Source organism: Microcebus murinus, chromosome 18 (assembly GCF_040939455.1).
Source record: "Microcebus murinus isolate Inina chromosome 18, M.murinus_Inina_mat1.0, whole genome shotgun sequence".
NCBI lineage: Eukaryota > Metazoa > Chordata > Mammalia > Primates > Cheirogaleidae > Microcebus > Microcebus murinus.
The window spans coordinates 48,981,420-49,001,424 of record NC_134121.1 but is presented as its reverse complement, the minus strand read 5'-3'; the positions used below and the strand labels follow the sequence as shown (position 1 = coordinate 49,001,424).

At 58.1% G+C, this 20,005-nt stretch overlaps 1 protein-coding gene across 1 annotated transcript in view; it reads left to right on the top strand.

Annotated features, from left to right (window-relative positions):
• The window catches only part of SCN4A (sodium voltage-gated channel alpha subunit 4), a 42,861-nt gene continuing 22,856 nt past the window's right edge, over positions 1 to 20,005 (top strand). The window contains exons 1-9 of the mRNA XM_075994679.1: positions 1 to 218; positions 14,018 to 14,685; positions 14,768 to 14,886; positions 15,011 to 15,100; positions 15,401 to 15,529; positions 15,997 to 16,088; positions 17,717 to 18,049; positions 18,872 to 18,935; positions 19,173 to 19,314. Coding sequence (XP_075850794.1) covers positions 14,413 to 14,685; positions 14,768 to 14,886; positions 15,011 to 15,100; positions 15,401 to 15,529; positions 15,997 to 16,088; positions 17,717 to 18,049; positions 18,872 to 18,935; positions 19,173 to 19,314 — 1,242 coding nt within the window. The 5' untranslated portion in view covers positions 1 to 218; positions 14,018 to 14,412. The remainder of the gene's footprint in view (positions 219 to 14,017; positions 14,686 to 14,767; positions 14,887 to 15,010; positions 15,101 to 15,400; positions 15,530 to 15,996; positions 16,089 to 17,716; positions 18,050 to 18,871; positions 18,936 to 19,172; positions 19,315 to 20,005) is intronic.

The following is a 20,005-nucleotide window of genomic DNA, read 5'->3' as shown; positions in this document are numbered from 1 at the left end:
GCTGAGCCCAGAGCACACCCGGCGAGGGAAGTGTGGCCGAGGCTCCCACCTGAAGATTGGCCCAGTCCTCAGGTTTCACTCATGACCCTGTGACATCAGCAGCAGCAGCTGTCCCCGCCGGCCCGGCCCCCCGGCCAAGTCCCCCAGAGTTCCAGCCCCAGCCCGAGGTGGGCACGGCGCTCCGGGCTTGTCAGCGACCGCTCTGCTCCCGTCCAATAGTGAGTACTGCGCCCCTCCGCGCCTGCCCGGGCGGGGACCCCGAGGAGCAGGCCACCCTGGCCCCAGCCCCAGCCTGGCGCCGAGGAAGCCACCACTTTGCTCTGGGTACTTCTGACCTCCTGCCCACACGGGGCTTTGCCGTCCCGGGCACCGCTCTGCTCGGCTGCCCCTGCCGAACCATCTTGTGCTCTGTCCCTCTGTCTGTCCCCAAACTTGCCTCTCTCTGTCCGCAAACTTGCCTCTCTCTCTTGGTCATCTGCTCTCTCTGTCCCTGCCTGGTGGGCTGTTCCTGCCCTCAGCAAGGTTCCTCACCCCGGTCACAAGTGGCCCCATGGCTAAGGCTCTGCTCCGGACGGGCAAGGGGTGGCACAAGGAACAGGGACTGGGCTGCAGTTTCTTCAGGAGAGGCGAGCCGGGAGCCGCGACAGTGACTCGGCTTGGCTGTCTGCATGGCTGAGACAGGGGTGTGGGGGGAGGAGAGCGGCAGGAGGCCGGGGTGGAGGGTGACTGGCGGCAGCGGCGGCGGCTCCTTTGCTCTGCTGTGAACAGGAATCTTCCAGATGCCAGCAGAGGACACATCCCAGGCTCTGCCCACCGTCCCCGCCCTCCCTGGCCCACCCGGCATGGTCTGGGCTTTTTTCCTGGAGAAGCTAAGAGCGCAGATCCCCGGGAAGGGAGGGGGACGTGGGCACGGGGCAGAAAGCCCATCTGGAGGGAAGAAGATGGGGCCACCGTACTAAGGGGACTCTACGGGGACTCAGGAGGAGACCCAGGGCCAGAGGGTGGGTGGGGGCAGGGCAGGGCAGGCTGAAGACCCCTCCTCCCTGCTGGCACCCTGGGAGGGAGGGTGGGCTGTGGCTGATGAAGGAAGTGGAAGGGTCTGAGCGGAGTTGGGGGACTCGTTCTGGACACAGGGGGTGCTGCTTCTCCCAGGACTCTCCAGATTCTTCTGGGGTCATCCCCAAGTCCTCTACCCATGGCCGGCGGCCTCACTCAGTGTGGCAGTGGTGTGGACAGCTGTGGTCACTGCACTAGCATTTGGAGCCACATTACCTATGCGGGGCAATGTCGAGGGCCAGACCTACCCAGTCCCTGCCACCCGGCCCCTCAGCAACCCTCCACCTCCGCCCCAGGCATCTCTCAAGGGATTGCGCTTGGATTTTAGGGGGGTTGGAGACGATAACTAAAGGTCCTTCCCAGGGGGCTCCTGTCCCAGCCTGGCCCTGCTTATCACTTCTGGTTAGAAACCTGCACAGGGTGGGGGCTCAGGACTCAGGGGTCACCTCCCCAGCTCCAGCCTGGCCTGGGTGTCGAGGCCTGCTCAGCTGGGTCCCTTCACCAGGGCCTCCACCACGACTCCAGCCCAGGCCCAGGGAAGGCCTGAGTTAGACACTGAGGGCACAGGACCCCTACCCAGATGTTGGGGTGGTTCTGACAAGGTCTCTGCCTTTGGGGACAACTCTACCCCCAGAACAGAGAAAAAACATGGATGGTGGTGGTGGGGCCGGCAGCCGTGGGGAGGAGGAGTTCAGAGGAGGCTCCCAGGAGGAGGCAGAGAGTGGAGTCTGGCCCCAAGGCCTAGAGAGCAAGCAGGGAGGAGGTGGGGGACGGGGAGGATGGATGTCGAGGACCACTGTACAGGTGTCACACATGGTCAGTTCCTTGACCCTCAGGCTCAGAGGTGTCCTGTCACTTGCCCAGAGTGCACAGCGAGTGAGTGACCGGGGCTCTGTCCCAGAGGCCAAGGCCCTGGCTCCGCAGGAGGAAGCTGACCCTAGAGCAGGGCTGGGTGGGGGCAGGGCGAGCTCCTGGGACGCAGGGACAGCAGGTCTCACGGGCAGCCCTAGGGCTGGGGCAGGTGCTGGGACTCCAGGCCATCCTGGGGACTCCTGCAGGGGCCCCAGCCCTGAAACGGCAGGGATAGGCCAGGTGTCCCCATGGCTCTGTCAGAAGGTGCTTGTCGTGGGGGGATCCCAGGTGCCCTCCACCACCCCTGCCTCTCGAGTGGCTGGCCCTCCCTTCTGCCGCATCAGCAACAGCTATTTTTATTCCCTGAGTTTTCAGTCAACAGCCCTTGCTGGGGGATGGGCAGCCAGAGCAGTGAGAGGGGTTCGGGGAGCCAAAGGGTGGCAGGAGTGCCAGGGGCCCCTGTGCCCCTCTTAGGAAACGGCAAAACCCCGATAATCACTGGACCACACTCTGTCTTTGAACTGGCTTATCAAACTTGGTACCCCACCCACCCCATGGGTGCTAAAAGGTCATGGTCCAGTTTAGACTGGGGCAGTGACATGGACCAGCCATCAAGAGCCAGGGTCCCTCTGAAGCCTTGAGGGCCTGGCTTCAGGTCCTGTTTATATGTAAGTAACATCCGGCAAGTTACTGATCTCTCTGCCTCAGTTTGCCCATCTGCCAAATGGGGGTGATAACAGGATCGTGGTGAGAATTAAATATGCTCGTGGACACATGAGGTGCCTGGAACAAAGTTTGGCATGCGGTCAGCTCTACATCAGTGTTCGCTAATATTATTGTGGCTATGACCAGGCTGTGGCGCTGAAATAAAATGTTTCGTCATGAGGATGAGACGGAGGGAAGGCCTGGGCTGTCCAGCCCTGGGCACCCTTCAGAGCTGGTGGGGGGGGACAGGGCGGGGGTTCCCATGTGATCTCCCTCGGCTGAGGGTCCTTCCGTGCAAGGGACTGCACAGCCCCTTTTGGGAGGGCCTGCGGTCTGCAGATGCCGCCAGAAGGGCCGTGACGCAGCAGGGCAGAGTCCCCGAGGCTCACCTGCTCGTGAGATCTGCCATTGACTCGTACCTCTTTTGAGATTGGCAAGTTCTTGGTCAGCCTAAATTTGGAGAAGGATCTCCAAAGAGTAGTTGGTGAGGAAACATCCCTGGAGCAGTTTCTGGATGGAGTGAAGTTCCGCGAGCGGCAGGGCCGGCTATGGAAGGCACAGCCCTGGATCGAAGGAGCAGAGGCCACATCAGCCCTTCCTGGGGTTCCAGGCTGCAGCCAGAGGGCTGCTCCTCTAGTGTGGGTGACCGTGACCCCAACTCCCCGTGTCCCAAGGAGAAGGGCTCAAAGCCCACGCTCCCTGGATGGTTGAGGGGGTCGGTGGAAGGGCTGGGGAGCCACGTCGGCCCTGATATTCTCCAGGCACAGGGGCAGGTCGGGTCTGACCAAGTTCCCTTGTCAGCCTCTTGGAGGCGCTGGCTGGGTGAGGGAGGCAGCTCTGTGTGCAGGGGGGACGTGTCCAAGGGCCCAGTGAGGTGGGCGTAGACGTGTGTGTAGACGGGGATGTGCACACACCAGGCTGGGGGCACCCATGGTGTCTGGGTCACTGTGCTTGGGGGCTCCTTAAAAAAATCCAAAGCCCAGCATGGTGGCATGCCCCTGTAGTCCCAGCTACTCGGGAGGCTGAGGCGGAAGATCTCTTGAGCCAGGAGTTCAAGGCCAGGCTGGGCAACATAGTGAGTCCTCATCTCTAAAAAAAAAAGAAAGAAAGAAAGAGAAAAAAACATCCAAGCCAATAGAGGGCAGGAAGCCCCAGGCCTGGTGGAACAAATCAGCCTCCCCACCCTTTGGAGCAGCTGGGAAATGACTCATGCAGGCGATGAGTGAGTGAGCGTGAGCGTGTGTGTGTGCGCGCATGTGCACGAGTGGGCCGTGATGAGGTTTGGGGCGAATATGAGGGTTGATTGGTGCAAACTGACCTGTAGTTTCCCCTGCTCCCCCCCCCCACACACACACACAGCTGCACACAGCTCCCAACATGAAGCCTCTGACGACTGAGCGCAGCTCTGCCAGGGCCTGCCAGACGCTCGCCCCAGCCCACACCTTTCAGCTCAAGGACTCTGGCCTGCCCTTTGAAGCGGACAGATGGCTGAGGGCTGCGCCAGCCCCGAGGGGGACCTGGATGGGACCTCAACCTGGGCAGGCCTTGTGCTGGGGGAGGGCAGCTATGCCCAGCCCAGTTCCCCAAAGGGCTGGAGGAAGGCCAAGCCTGTAGTGGAAAGCACATGGGTTTGGCATGAGAGAGAGCTGCGTTCGAGTCCTGGCTCTGCTGCTTGTTAGCTGGGATGATGAAAGTGTAGCATTTGGAACGGTGCCTGGCATGTGACAAACACCAAGTGAACATGGCCACGATTGCTTTTGGTTAAGGAGTACTTTTTAAGCCTCCACCTCCTGGGCCTGTGTATGTCAGCAGGGTGGGTGGATCGGCTGAAATTTGGGGGACAGGGAAGCAACCCCTCCCACTCCAAGGATAATCTTCCCCAAGCTGATGGAAGCCTGGGATGCCACATCTTGAGATGAATCCCTTTAACTTAAGGCTCAGACTTGGGAGAAGAAACCCACGCTGGGGCCTTGCTTCTGGGGACAAAAGGCTTCCAGGGCCGGCAGATGAGATGGGAGGTTCGAGGGAAGGGGGCACAGTGCATGGAACCCAAACAGCCCATTTGTGGGCTTTTATTTCATCAAGCCTGAGCCAACCAGAGCACTGTGGGTAGAGGGAAAGTCAAGCTTGGGAGAGGAGGCAGGTTGGGGAAAACTAACTAACGTTCTTGAGCACCTTTGGAGACTGGCAGGGAACAGGACTGATTGTGAGAGGAGGGGCTTCCAAGGTATCCTGAACAGGAAACCAACCTTGGTATACAGTAATCGCAAAATAAATGTGGCCACCACTATCATTCTTACCCATTGGGTAGAACAAATTACCAGACCAGTTGAATCCAGAGCCTTTTAGGGACCCAGCCTGTTCTGCCCCAGGGAGCCCTCACGGAAAATGCAATCAGCCTTAGCCCACCCCTCGCCCAGTACCCCCCACCCATGACTGCAGTTGGTTTCCGGAACTCTCGGATCCCCTGAGTGTCCAGAGGTTTCCGCCCTAGGCTCTGGGCTCCAGGCTGCCCTCCAAGGCCTCTTGGAGCAGATGTCCCCTGCAGAGTGTTAGGCCAGGAGGGGAGGGCCATCTGGGGTGACTTCCTCCAGGCCTCGGTGTGCCAGGGTGGAGGTTGCTCTCCATCCTCTCTGGGCCCTTGGTGCTGGCAGAGAAACAACCCAGCTCCCTCCTTCCCTTCCCCACCCTGGCCTGCCCAGCTGAGAAAAAGCTGTGACTTGACACTTATGACCAGGGGATGTGGGAATCAATGTTTTCCTCTTGGAGCTGGGCCACAGTGTGAACACAGGAATTTGGGAAGGAGGCCACCCGGATGCCCAGTGCTGTCTTTGGCCAGGACAGAAAAGTTTGGTCTGCTTCAGTCTCCCAGAAAGTTCTGGGTCTGAGCCCGTATTGCAGGTGAAGCTTACAGGGGGGTCTCCACTGGCCACAAATTGCTCCCACTCCACAGAGAAACAAAACGCCAGATCCTGGGGAGTGGGCAACAGCTTTGCTGGAGATGAAAGGCTTGCTTGGTTGGCAAGAGGGGTAGTTGCTGGGACCGGAGCAAGGCCAGCAAGCTACCTGCCACCTGTGTCCACAGGGATGTGTCATGGAGTGAGCGGGGAAGGCTGTGAGGGGCAGGTCACATCCATTCTCAATCTTCCAGGAGAGTTGCTCACGGTGGCTTTTATATCCCAGGCTGGAAGGGACATGGCTGGGGCCACTTGGGGGCTTTCAGGCTGATGTGGTGTAGCTGGGTAGATTTCAGGATGTTTGAAGAACTCTCTCCAAAAGCTTAGGTGTCCCAGGAGGAAAAGTTCTAGAAGCATACGGCAGGGGCAGGGAGGGTGTCTGTCTGTCCCGAGCTTTGCCTGGTCAATGATTTGGGGCAGTCAGGACCACAGACACCCAGCTGTGAGGGATGGCCTTGAACTGAGGGAAAATCAAGACCCAACAGGCCTTCACAGAAGACTGGAGGAGAACAGGTGCGATGAACAAAGGGAACTTAAGTAGAGGTGCATTGAAATCCTACACCTGGGTTTATCGCAACCTGTATCCTGCAACCTTGCTGTGAGCATTACTAGTTCCAGGGGTTTTTTTTTTCGGCTGGTTCTGATTCTGTAACAGACAACCATGTCATCTGTGAACAAAGACAGTTTTATTTCTTCCTTCCCAGCTAGTATACCTTTTATTCGCTTTTCTTGTCCTATTGCGTTTGCTGGGGCTTCCGTTCTGATGTTGGAAAGAGCTGCGAGAGGGACGCCCTTGTTCTTGATCTTAGTGGCCTCACGGTTAGGAGCAACGCTAGCTGCCGGCATTTCTGTAAATGTTCTTTATCGACTTGAGGAAGTTTGCCTCTGTCCCTAATGTGCTGTGAGTTTTCATCATGAATGAGTGTTGCATTTTGTCAAATGCTTTTTCTGTATCTATTGATATGATCATGTGATCTTTTTTTAGCCTGTTGATGGGATGGAGCATGTTAATCGATTTTCAAATGTTGGACCTGCCTTGCATATGTGAAATACATTCCACTTTGTCAGGTATAAAATTCTTTCCATACATTATTGGATTATGTTTTGTTGAGGTACACATTTTGTTTGTTTGTTTTTTTGAAACAGAGTGTCACTCTGTTGCCCAGGCTCACAGCAACCTCAAACTCCTGGGCTCAAGCAATCCTCCTGCCTCGGCCTCCCAAGTAGCTGGGACTACAGGCTCATGCCATCACACCCAGCTAATTTTTTCTATTTTTAGTAGAGACGGGGTCTCGCCCTTGCTTAGGCTGGTCTCGAACTGCTGAGCTCAATCGATCCTCCTGCCTCAGCCTCCCAGAGTGCTAGGATTATAGGCGTGAGCCACCGTGCCCAGCCTTACACATGGATTTAGAAGAGAAAAACCAATTGCACCGTTTATGGGCAGGGGAAGATCTAATCAGACCACAGCTCATGAGGAAAAGACCCAGGGTAACTGCAAACTCCACCTTGTGATTGGGCTGCCAAAGAAGCAAGTCCATCCTGGGATGAATGAACACAAAGGGTGTCCAGGCTGGGAGAAAAGGCCTCTGTGGTCAGACTATATCTGGACTTGGGTGTTCCGATCTGGCCGCCCCACAGAGAGACAATGCCGGGCTGGACCCGCTCCAGGGAAGAGCTGCCTCGCCCTCCTGCGTGCTGGCCTCGGCTCCCTGCCTGCCAACAGCTGGCCCCAGCCTGCTCTCCCACTCCGACCCTTCCTCCCCCACCCCATTCCTGTCTGCTCACCACCCCCAGACCCCCAGGGTGGCCTGATTTACCCACCACTTCCGCCCAAACTTCCGTTTTGACCAGCAGTTCCGACAGGACTTTTCACTTGCTAAGTGGGCTCCAGCCCTGGCTCCCCAGGAGCTGGGGTTTGGCCTGGGCTCAGCCTCTCATTTATCATTATCTAAAATTATCTTATTTGCTTCCCCATTTACTGCCTGCCTCCTCCCTCTGGAATGCAAGCTCAGTGAGGACAGGGACTTTGCCACTGCCGCAGGCACCCGGGCACCCAGACCAGAGTCCAGCACGTAGCTCAGAAAATGTCTGTGGAATGAATAAATGTGTGATCTGCGGGGAGTTGCTGTGCCTCTCTGGGCCTCAGTTTCCCCATCTGTAAAACAAGGGAGGTAGGCTGGGTGCGGTGGCTCACATCTCTAATACCAGCACTTTGGGAGGCTGAAGTAGGAGCATCGCTTGAGACCAGGAGTTCAAGACCAGCCTGGGCAACACAGTAAGACCTATCTCTACAAAAAAAATTTAAAACGTAGCCAGGCATAGTGGCACATGCCTGCAGTCCTAGCTGCTGGGGAGGCTGAGGTAGGATGATAGTTTGAGCCAAGGACTTCAAGGTTGCCGTGAGCTATGACTGAGCCTGGGCAACAGAGCAAGACCCTGCCTCTAAAAACCAAAATCAAAAACAACAAAAAAGAAGGAGTTGGACTAGTTGCTCTCTCAGGCCCTTGCAACTGCCACATTTTTAAATTCACTGGGAAGCAGTTGCCTGGAGACCCCCAGACCCTCAGCTGCCACATCTCAGGGAACAGGCTGGGGCGGAGGCCGGTGGAAGGAGAGTTGGCGCCGCCTTCATGGCCAGCTTGACTCCCGACTGCGGCCCAAGGGGCCACGTGGAGGTCTGTCTGCTGGCGCGTCGCCTACTTCATGTTATGGAACATTGTCAGTGCTCTGCCCCTGCCAGGAAGTCACCGTCCATACGCCCCAGATGTCCTTTCATTTCTCCACTGGTGCCCATTGAAAACAGCACAGTTTGTCCATCTCTTCCAGACACATGGAAAGGGTGGCTGGAGGAACATATGTGCTGGCCAATTGTGGCCCCACCCCACCCCCCTGTCCCATGAGGGGCCCTCCAGGGCTGCAGGACGAGGTCCAGACCCCCCCAGGCCTGGCACCAAGCCCTGGCCCCGATGCCATCCTACCTTCCCCCAGGTCCCTAAACAGCTTGTGTGCTACACGTGAGTGAGTCCCCTGGGTTATGCCTCTGTCTTTGCTTTGGCTGTTCCCTCTCCTGGGATGTCCTTCCCCTCTGTTTCGCCACGTTCCTACCTTACTCGTCCTCTGAGACCCAACTGAAAAGCCACATCTTCCCTCTGCCTACACGGACGTACCCACTTGTCCGCCTGAACCTCCATATCACAGTCAACCCCCCTCCACCTGTCATAGCTGTGTACGTCCACGGCCACCTCCCCGGGCTGTGAGCTCTGCAGGCAGGACACCCAGCTGGGGCATCTTTGTGTCCTACTCAGGGCTAGCTCAGCTTCCAGACTATGAACAGAATGAATGAATGCATGAAACAGATCAGAACCCCCCGTATCCCTGGAAAGGTGTCCAAGGCCTCATCCACTCATTCATTCAACAAACATGTACTGAGTGCCTACTGTGTGCCTGCTGCTGGGTCTGGCCATGGTGACCTGGATAGACACAGTTGCTGCTCTCTTGGCATTCCAGTCTGGTGGGGGAGGCAGACAAAGTAAATTAGGCATATAAACAAGTAATTACAAATTATGATAAATAATGTCAAGGAAAATACAGGAGACTGTGAAGGAGGGAGAAAGCCCCTTGGAAGAGGAGACATTTGTGCGTATCACAGAGGACCGTGAAGGGACAGCCACGTGAAGGGAGAGGGGACAAGAGCCCCATGGAGCACGGGAGCTGGGCAGAGGCCAAAGACAGGCACGAGTCCAGTGTTCAAGGAGCTGGAGGGAGGCCAGTGGGACTGCAGCCAAGTGACAAGGGGGCATGATCAAGAGACAAAGGTGGGAGAGGTCACCAGGCCCGGGAGGCCCCCATAGGAGGTTCAGGTTTTATTCTAAGTGCAACTGGAAGTTACTGTGGAGGGTTTTAAAAGGAGAAACAATATGATTAGTTTTTGTTTTTAAAAGATTACTGGGACTGATTTGGAGGGTGCAGGAAAAAAAGCAAATAGCAGGAAACAGACTACTGCAAGAGATTATTTTGGTATGGACCAGGGGAGATGGGTGTATTTTGGAGGTGGTATTAATGGAACTTTGGACAGGCTGGATGTAGAGGGTGAGGGGAAAGGAGAATTCAAAGAGATGCCTGAGGCCCGATGTGGTGGCTCACGCCTGCAATCCCAGCACCCAGGGAGGCTGGGGTGGGAGCATTACTTGAAGCCAGGAGTTCAAGACCAACCTGAGAAACATAGCTAGACCTCATCCATATGGGAAAAAAAAAAAAAATTAGCCAGGTACAGTGACACATGCCTGTAGTCCCAGCTACTGAGGGGGCTGAGGTGGGAGAACTTGAGCCTAGGAGTTCGAGGCTGCAGTGAGCTATGATTGGGCCACTGCACTCCAGCCTGGGTGACAGAGCAAGACCCTGTCTCTTAAAAAAAAAAATGTACATCCCGATTTCTGACTTCAGCAATTGACGGGGTGGTGCCGTCTCCGGGTTGAGGGGTAATGTGGATGGAGCAATGAAGGATCCAGAGTCTCGTCCCAGTCGGGAGGCCTGTGAGCTCTGGGCGTGGCGCTGTCCAGGAGGCAGTTGGATAAACCAGTCTGGAGTTCAAAGGAGAGGTTTATCCTGCTCCCGTGACATTACTGCAGCCATAGGAACGACGCCACTCAGACCAGGTTGAGCCCTGAGAAACAGAGACCGAGGAGAGAAAGAGGGACAAGCAGAAGAAAGCGATAAGAGGCAGGTGGGGAGGTAGGAGGGAGATCCCGAGCGTGCGTCCCTGGAGGCTGAGCGCACAGAGGGTTGCAGAAGGGGGCTGCGGCCAGCCGGGCCAAATGCCTCGGAGAGGCCGAGGGAGGTGAAGACAGAAGCGTGTTCCTGGACTTGGCAGCAGGGAGCGTGTTAGTGACATGACAAAAGCCGTTTCAGTTGAGGGGGAAACGGAAGCCAGGTTGGAACAGGTTGAAGAGCCAACGAAAAGTAAGGAAGTAGAGACAGCTGGTGTAGACGCCTTCCAAGAAGTTTTTCGGTGAAGAGGAACAGGAAAATAGGGCCATGGATGAAGGGCGGTGTGGGGCCGGGAGGGTGATCTTGTCCTCACTGCCGTGGTTCTAAGATGGAAGGCACTAGAGTCCGCTCACAGACGGAGGAGGTTGGTGGCGATAGAGAGAAGACAGCTGGAGAGTGGGGTCCGTGGGGAGCCAGAGGGGGCGGGGTGCTGAGCCCTGTGGAGGGCCTGGCCTTTGATTCCCGCCACTGTTCTGTTCTAGCAGGGTGGGGACGAAGGGGCTGGGGCAGTGGACAGTCCTGGAGACTTGACGGTGTAGGACAGGCTCCTACTTTCCCAGTGAAGGGCGAAGCAAGGTCGTCATCTGGGAGTGTCCTGGGAGCAGTGGGGGTGGGGGTTGAGGAAAGAAGAGAGGGCATGAAATCGTTGCTCTCAAAAAGTGGAAAAGTGAACGTACCAGAAAAATCCACACTTCCAGGGCTGGCAGGATTGAGGGCAAAGCCAGAGTTTGTAACCACGAATGCGGCGTGAGCCCAGCCTGGTCACGTCATTTCTCCAGCAGCGTCCAGCTGCTCGGGGACTGGCTCCGACAAAGCAGAGTTGGGTGGGGAGGCGCAGGTTGGGGGAGAGAGAACTCACTCCGGGAGCTGGGGGCGTTTGTGCGGGAGGGCTGGATGAGGAAGGCAGTGAAATCAGAGGGGTCTGATGGGGAGGGAAAAAGTGCCAGGCCAAAGGACAGAAGGCACCCAAGGATTACAGCAACCAGGCACGTGAGCCGCGAGCTGACCGCGTGGCTGGGGAGAAGGGGGAGCTTGAAGTGGTGGAGGTACGGTTTCTAGTTAGGATTTAGGTTCAGCATGTGTTTAAAGGTGGAGTGTCCCTGTAATTCACTCATCACTTATTTATTCAATAAACTTTTTTTTTTTTTTAAAGGCAGGGTCTCACTTTGTTGCCCAGGCTGGAGTACAGTGGCTCGCTGCAGCCTTGAACTCCTGGGCTCAAGCGATCCTCCTGCCTCAGCCTCCCGAGTAGCTGGGATTGCAGGCACGAGCCACCACACCTGGGCTCAATAAACTTTTATTGAGCACTAGGCACGCTGATGGCACAAATGAGAGGAGGATTTCAGGGTGCCCATGGAGGGCTTCCTGGGGAGGTGGTCCTTGTGTAGGTTGAGTCTGGCAGGACAAATTGGAGCTCTCCGGGGAGACGAAGAGGAGGGGTGTTTCAGGAGGTGAGCAGACCACAAGCAAAGGCGTGGGGGTGAGGGGAAGCAGGTGGGAAACAGCTTGGCCCGTTTGTGAAAATGGAGGTAGCAAGGCCAGATGGTGGAAGCTCCTGGGGAAGGGGAAGGCGATAAGGTAGGGATCGGCTCATGGAGGGCCTCGGGAGTCCGGGGAGGAGTTTGGGGCTTACAGTTAAGCAGCAGGGAGCCAGTGAAGGCGGTAAGCAGGGAGTGGCAAGATCAGATTTGTGCTTTTAGAAATGGACAGTAGGTGGTGGATTGGAAGGGACCTGGCAAGAGGTAGGGAGGCAGGTGGGAGGGCATTTGAATAGAACAGGTGAGGGGCGAATGGAGGGGACAGTGACGCTGGCAGGGGGCAGCCTCAGCAGGCACAGGAACTGACCGGATCTACCGCCACGATGCTCTGGGCAGCCACCAACCAAAGCCAGCTTCAAAGCGCCAAACCTACGAGGACATTCTTCCCTTCACATAACAAACAGCCAGACTTCAGGGGTGATGAAAGGGAAGGAGAGGAATTTAGGATGAAAGGAGAGGCGTGCATAGTACAAAGAAAACGGGCTGCCGACCAGGCCCTGGAGAAGAAGCGTCCTCCCGGGGCGGGAGGGGAGGTAGCAGGGCAGAACAGGCAGGGTGGCCGGAGGGGCAGGCCACGTCCTGCTCCCAGGAGAAAGGCGTGAGCAGCGTGAGTGCTTGGGAGGGCTGGCTGGGAAGAAAGCACTGGGTCTGTCCACTGGGGCCTATGGTGACTCAAATGAGAGTAGTTTCCTCGAGTGCTGAGTTGGGAGCCAGACATGTGTCTCTGGGGTTTCATGGCCCCACCTGGGCTGCTGTGACGGGAATCGTGAGCAGTGTCAAGGTCAGAGGATCGTGGCGGTGAGGACTGCCGGCTGGGTGGGTGCGCAGCAGCCATGGGGTCCCCCCGGGGCCATCTGGCAGGTTGTCATCTTCTGTGCAATGACAAGCAGAGTGTGGTGTGTTTGTGGGGTGGGTGGTGGGGAGGAAGGTTTCAAGGTATATGACAGGGCTGCGTGGGCACATCCAAGAGGGTCTGCGTGAGGGGTGGCTCCGGGCTGGGCGTGCGTGTGTGTATGTGCACACCCATGCTCACCATGGGGCTGATGAGCAGCTGAGGGCCAGGGTCGCAGGAATGAGCAGAGTCATCCCCGTGGAAACACGACTCCCTGGGTGCTGGCAGGAGCAGCTGGGGCACCAGGCACGGGGGCGTGGCCTGCTCTGCCCAGTGGCTCCGCCTCTCCCTGGCCTCCCTCCACCTGTTGACCAAGCCTGAGAAGGGCCAGCACTGGCCGGGCCAGGGGCACTGCTGGGAGGGGGCTGCCCTCCTGTGTGACTCTGAGGGTCTCTGTCCAGGTCCCTGTGGTGCAGGGGTGGCTCCAGGGCCTGTTCATTTGGGCCTTGCAGTGGCTTTGTGTGGCTGTGCCTGCCTGCCGGTCTGCTCCGTCCCCCAGGGCCATTTGGGATAAGTGACCTGCCACTTCCCTTCCACAGGGGGCAGGCTGCGGAGGGCTGGGCAGGGGATGGAGGGGCCTCGCCAGAGACTAGCCTAGGAGATAGTCCACGGTGCTCACAGCCTCAAAGGCTCACGCAGGGACCACCAGCTAAAAACAGTCCCTGGGAGCTCCAGCCCTGCCCCCACCATCGGAATTGACCATCGCCCTGTCCCCATGACTGTCCCTGTGCATCCTCCTCTTCCACGTTAGCACCTGCAACTCTCCTGACACAGTCCCCCAACACACCCTGCATCTTCCCGCTCCAGCCCCGCTGCCTGCCCGGGGGCTGGATCCCCCAGGGCTGTGGGAGGGGGCCGCTGGGACGCTCTGCAGGGCCAGCACCCTTCCTTCTTGCCTCTCCCAGCCGAACACCACAAATTCCAGGAAAGGGGAATCCGCACCCCATGTCTTCCGTTCCCTTCCCCCAGGCCGGGATGGCAAACGCAGGCAGAGGCACCACTGTCTTCCTCCTCACGCCCCTGGCAGACATCACTAAGTCGATCACAGCAATCTTTTTGCACTGGGTCCGCTGCAACCTCAGTGGTCTCCACCTGTATCTCCAGGCAGCCAGTATCAGTGTCCCCACTGGCCCTCAGGTGAAATCCACCTGCCAGTCCCGCCTTAGGCGGACCCCACCGGGCCCCTCGTCCTCGTCCATCCAGAGGTCACATGGGCACAGCCAGCTGCGGTTCTCTCTCTGTCTCCATAGGCTGAAGCCACACAGTTCCCGGAGTTTGAGCCCAGGAGGCAGTTGAAGGCACTGGAGCATTGGCCCCAAGTCCCAAGGCCGAAGAGGATCTGGTTGGTTTGCTGTCAGTCCTGAGGGCGGCCCACCCCTGCGGGGGTCAGAGTGGTGTCGGGTCCGGGGTGATGCTCTGGGCCCAGCACCTGTGCAGCAGCAGCAGAACCTGGGCCCTGCAAGTGCGTCCCCCAGCCCCGGCAGGGCCTGCCTGCCCACCTCCCCGCCCAGCCCCCAGGCAGGCCGAAGGTGAGGCGTGGTCAGCAGGCCCAGGGCAGGGTGGCCGCCCAGTGCCCCGGGAGTTGCACGCTGCAGCTGCCCTGGCTGCCCGCCGCCTTCCTGGCCCCTGAGCCCAGGATGCGAGGATGGCCAGACCGTCTCTGGCAACCGTGGTGCCTCTGGGCCCCGAATGCCTGCGCCCCTTCACCCGGGAGTCCCTGGCGGCCATAGAACAGCGGGCATTGGAGGAGGTGGCGCGGCAGGAGCGGAACAAGCAGATGGAGATTGAGGAGCCCGAACGGAAGCCGCGCAGCGACCTGGAGGCCGGCAAGAACCTGCCCCTCATCTACGGGGACCCCCCGCCAGAGGTCATCGGCATCCCCCTGGAGGACCTGGACCCCTACTACAGCGACAAGAAGGTCCGGGCCTGGGAGGGCTCCCTCTGTCTGTCGTCCGTCTGTCTATCCGTCCCCAGGCCTCACAGCTCTCTTCCCGCCTCAGACCTTCATCGTGCTCAACAAGGGCAAGGCCATCTTCCGCTTCTCGGCCACGCCTGCCCTCTACCTGCTGAGCCCCTTCAGCGTTGTCAGGCGCGGTGCCATCAAGGTGCTCATCCACTCATATCCTGCCCGAGTGGGGAGACGCGGGGCTGAGGGGAGGCCGGGACGGGGTGCTCTGGGCCAGGGGGACCTCCGCCCACCTCCTCTTCCCACCTGCTCCCTCGCTTTCCTTGACGCCGCCCACGCTGTTCAGCATGTTCATCATGATCACCATCTTGACCAACTGTGTGTTCATGACCATGAGCGACCCGCCTCCCTGGTCCAAGGACGTGGAGTAAGTCCCCAGCCGCCCAAGCCCCCAGCCCTGGGACACAGCCCATCTCAGGAGTCTGCACCTCTGAAGATGCTCAGAGTGACACTGCTCTTGTCTTCCAGGGAGGGGCACACTGGCACTGTAGCCCTCAGTGACCCTTTAAGCCCCCAGGGCAGCACACACTATCACTGTCACCAGTGTCCTTAGCCCCCCGGGTAGCATATTTCAGTTCTGTGGCCCTCCCTCCTGGGAAGTCTGTCATTGCCACACACACCCCTTCCCGGGTGACATGCCGGCCCTGGCCGGCCCTCTCCCCGCCAGGTACACCTTCACAGGGATCTACACCTTTGAGTCCCTCATCAAGATGCTGGCCCGAGGCTTCTGCATCGATGACTTCACATTCCTCCGGGACCCCTGGAACTGGCTGGACTTCAGCGTCATCATGATGGCGTGAGTAGGGCCCACATCCTGAGGCTGGGCGGGGCGGCAAGCCTCAAAGAGGGCAGCAGACAGGCTGGCCCCTGCAGAGGGGCGGACTGCAGGGGCCACTGGCCAGTGGTGCAGATAGCAAGCTGTGCGATTCTAGGAGCACCACTCCCAGGGTCCAGTTTGGAAGCTGTCCTTTTTTTTTATTCCTTATCCCCTGATAACCACACAGTAAGAAGCTGTCCCGATGTCCCCTCCACATACCACGATGACCAAGTGAGGGCCCCGACCCACGGGCGAGCTGGGCTATCCTTGCCACCCCCACTCCCCAGCAGCAAACCTCCTGCACTGTCCTTCTCAACTCTGGGGCCCCAGTAGGAACCTCAGGGGTGTCTGGCCTGCCCCCCACCCCTCCATGGTTCCCCAATTCCTTGGGAATCCTCATCCCAGGCCTGGAGAGGCCCTGACTTCTGCCCCAACCCCCCACCCAGGTACCTGACGGAGTTTGTGGACTTGGGCAACATCTCAGCCCTGAGGACCTTCCGGGTGCTGCGGGCCCTGAAAACCATCACAGTCATCCCAGGTACGGGGAGGTGCAGGGACCCTCCGCCTGAGCCAACAGGCCTCCCGTCAGGCCCAGGCCTGCAACCTGACACTCCCGTTGCGGGAGCCCGAGCCAGGGTCACAGCACTCCAGGGCTGGTGTTTGTGTGGGACCCTCGGCGGAGCCTGGACAAGGGGGCCTGCGTGGCCAGAGGGCAGTAGGGGCATCTGGGAGGCAGCAGAGCACAGGGGGCTGAGGGCACAGGCTCTGCAGCCAGACTGCCTGGGTTCAGTTCTCACCTCCACCGCTTCCTAACTTTGACCTTGGGCGAGTGGCTAACCCTGTCTGTGCCTCAGTCTCCTTATCGGTGAAATGTGGATAATAATAGTAGCACTTGTTGGGTCATTTTAAGGATTAAATTTTAAGGCGCTCACAGTCTGAGGCCCGTGGTGTGTGGCGTATGAAGTAAGCAGACCGGGCAGCACAGGGAGGGACACAAAGGGACTCAGCGAGGGCAGTGCCAGCCCTGAGAGCTCAATGAGGAGCGCCCCGCACGCCCGCCGGGCCGCAGGGCCAGGGCAGCCCCACGGTAATGCACCGGGAAGCAGGGAATCAATAGAATCTGGATCGTTCGGATCCTCGGAAAAGCACGTGGAGACACTGGAGATGGCTCGCGAAAGGAGAGAGAGGTGACGTGAAAGCCACGCGGCTCGGGCTCTGGACGAAGGGAAATTGTTCAACCCGAATTCGAGAAAGCACCTGAGCTCCCTCCTAGTCCAAAGCCCCCTGACCGCAGCCGGGGCAGGGGAGGCCCGAGGGGGATGTGCTCACCAAAGGCCACAAGTCAAGGCCAGTCGCCCTTCCCCTGTGCCAGGCTGCCGCATCCCAGGAGGGTTGTCACAAGGAGGGCGCTGGGCGTTTGTCTCCTGTGTCAGGATAAGAAGAGGAAGCGAACTCGTATAGAAGCGAGAGGTGCTACGATTAGTCTCAGGAGGAAGTGTTATAATAGCTCTTCTGACAGAATCCAGCCCCGGAATTCTGCCAGTATTGTTGATGCCTCTGTCTGTCCAAGGAATGTAAGGACGGGTCAAGGTCAGTCTAGAGCTTCCCAGAGCGAACCTTGCTGTTCCTTGGGTGTTGCTAGGCATTATAAGGAAAACGGTTCTGTGGTCAAATATGGTAAGGAAATGTAGTATTAAAGTTTTTTTTTAATTTCTGCAGGACTTTTCAGAGCCTTTGATAGGATAATCCACAGAATGACTCTCCAAGAGCAGAATATAGAGCACAGCTTTTCCCGGACTTACCGACTCCCCTTTTCTAAGGGCACAGCTTGGATTCGTGTTCTGCAGAACACACTTTGGGAGTGCTCACCTAGCGACATTTATTAAGCTCCACTGTATGCCTTTGTGTTGCTCTGCAGGCCAGGCAACAGCCCGTCCAGTCTTTGTAGTCTGTTGTGCTGGTGGCTGAGGTTTTGTGGCAGCTGGGAGGCTCCAGATTGCGGATGTGATCAGAGAAGGGGGCGGGTAATTTCAGAAGGCTTCAGGCAAGTAGCTGCCTAGTAAGCCGAGCCTTGCAGATGAGGAGGCGAAGGCCTGGTGGTGGGGTCAGGGCGTCCGTTGGCAGCCCGCCTGCCCCTGCCCACACTCGCACGCTGTCTGTGACCAGGGCTGAAGACCATCGTGGGGGCCCTGATCCAGTCGGTGAAAAAGCTGTCGGATGTGATGATCCTCACGGTCTTCTGCCTGAGCGTCTTTGCCCTGGTGGGGCTGCAGCTCTTCATGGGGAACCTGCGGCAGAAGTGTGTGCGCTGGCCACCGCCCTTCAACGACACCAACACCACGTGGTACGGCAACGACACGTGGTACGGCAACGACACGTGGTACGGCAACGACACGTGGTACGGCAACGACACGTGGTATGGCAGTGACACGTGGTACGGCAACGACAGCTGGGCCAGCAACTACACCTTCGACTGGGACGCCTACATCAGCGACGAAGGTCAGAATGACGGGTGGGCCGGGGAGGGGCCTGCCCCAGCCCCTAGAGCAGCCCCTGCCTCAGCTCTTTATGACACACGTCGCCTGGCAAGGACCTGAGCTGGAATCCAGCACTTACCAGCTGTGTAACCTCTGACAAGTCGCTTGATCTCCCGGGCCCTCAGAATCCTAACCTATAAAGCTGAAATAATACCTTCCCCACGGGTTAGTGTGACAAGGAATGCCAGATTGCTTTAGAGATCCTTAAACTCTCACGAAACAAAGCAACAGTCTATCGTCCCTGTTCCCTACCCTGTGCAACCCTGTCCTCCTCCGTCACGCTGTGGGCTCACGGCCTGGCAGGGCCACGTGTGTTCACACGCCCATCCTTCGCAGGCACTCACACACACACACATTGTCACACTGCCACTATCAGTCTACACAGTGCCTTCTTGCAAATTGGGAAAAGGACCCCCTTCTTCACCCTGGCACCTGGATTCTAGCCCCTGCTCACCCCTCGGCCAGGGTCCTGTGCAAGGACATGGTAGCCCCATGCACGCACACGCATGTCCCTCTGGCTCTGTCCGTGTCCCTGCTGTGTCCTCACTTTACGCCCACACTAGGCACTGCGCTGGCACAGCTTACAGCTTGGCTCCCCACGGTGTCCCCACCCAGAGACCTTGGGACTTGGGGCTGTCCACAGGGAGGGGGAAGGGACACCCAGAGAACATCCATCTGGTGTGTGTGGAGCACACAGACGCATTCCCAGGTGTGCAGTGGGCGCAGGTGCTCACAGTGTGTCGTGTGGGTGACTTGCCTCCTTTGTGGCCTCTGACTCCCAAAGGGAACTTCTATTTCCTGGAGGGCTCCAACGATGCCCTGCTCTGTGGGAACAGCAGTGATGCGGGGTGAGTGATGTGAGCGGGTGGGATAGAGGTGCCCAGGGGTCTCGGAGGATGGGGACTGACTAGGGACAAGGCCTGGGGTGGATGGGAGTGTGAGGAACACCTATGGGCACGGATGGAATCATTTCCTGTTTGGGCGACACAGGCAGGACTGAGGGATGTTTTTCCCTTGGGGACCCCCATCTGTCCCCAGCTGGAGCTCTCCCCACCCCCTAAAACCAGTCCCCCATCCTATCCTAGGCACTGCCCCGAGGGTTATGTGTGCATCAAGGCCGGGCGGAATCCCAACTACGGCTACACCAGCTACGACACCTTCAGCTGGGCCTTCCTGGCTCTCTTCCGCCTCATGACACAGGACTATTGGGAAAACCTCTTCCAGCTGGTACAGCTGCCCCCACCCTGCCCCTCGGCCCTACAGCCACTCCCCTCCATCCCCACAGCCTCTTCAGGGCCTGATGGGGCCTCCCCCAGGTTGGCCAAGCAAGGCCCCTGCTGGGCCATCTCCTCCGTGAGACCCTCTCAGTGTCCCTGCAGACACCGGCACCTGCCCAGAGCCCAGCCATGGCTGCACTTCTTCCCCGCCTTTGCTTTGAGAGCTGAGGTCTGGGCCTGGTGCAGGCTTGGACCCAGGAACCCTGGGCCTCACAGTAACCAGTAGGGCAGCTTAGAGATTCAGTTCTGCCCATACACAATCATTTAACTCCTACTGTTTGCGGGGCAGGAGTCTGGAGCAATAGTGCCTTCTGATCCCTGGTCACGTTTCTAACACTGATGATGTTAATAACAATAACAATAACAACGATAATCACAGCTACTGTTTGTTCAGCTCTTACTTGGTGCCAAGCGCCATGGAAAAGCTAGGATTCAAGATGACTCCAAACCCATGTTCACTAGTTTTCCATCCTGGCTCTCTGATCTCAGGACCCCTGACTGAGCTCCTCTGGGCTCTTTGAGCCAGGAGACCAGGAATGTCTGGGTCCCAAGTACGTAGTTTGAGGTTCCCCAGAATGCGGCTCATCCTGCCTAGGATGGCCACAGCTGGCCTCAGAGCCCTGCAAGTCCCCAGGCTCTGA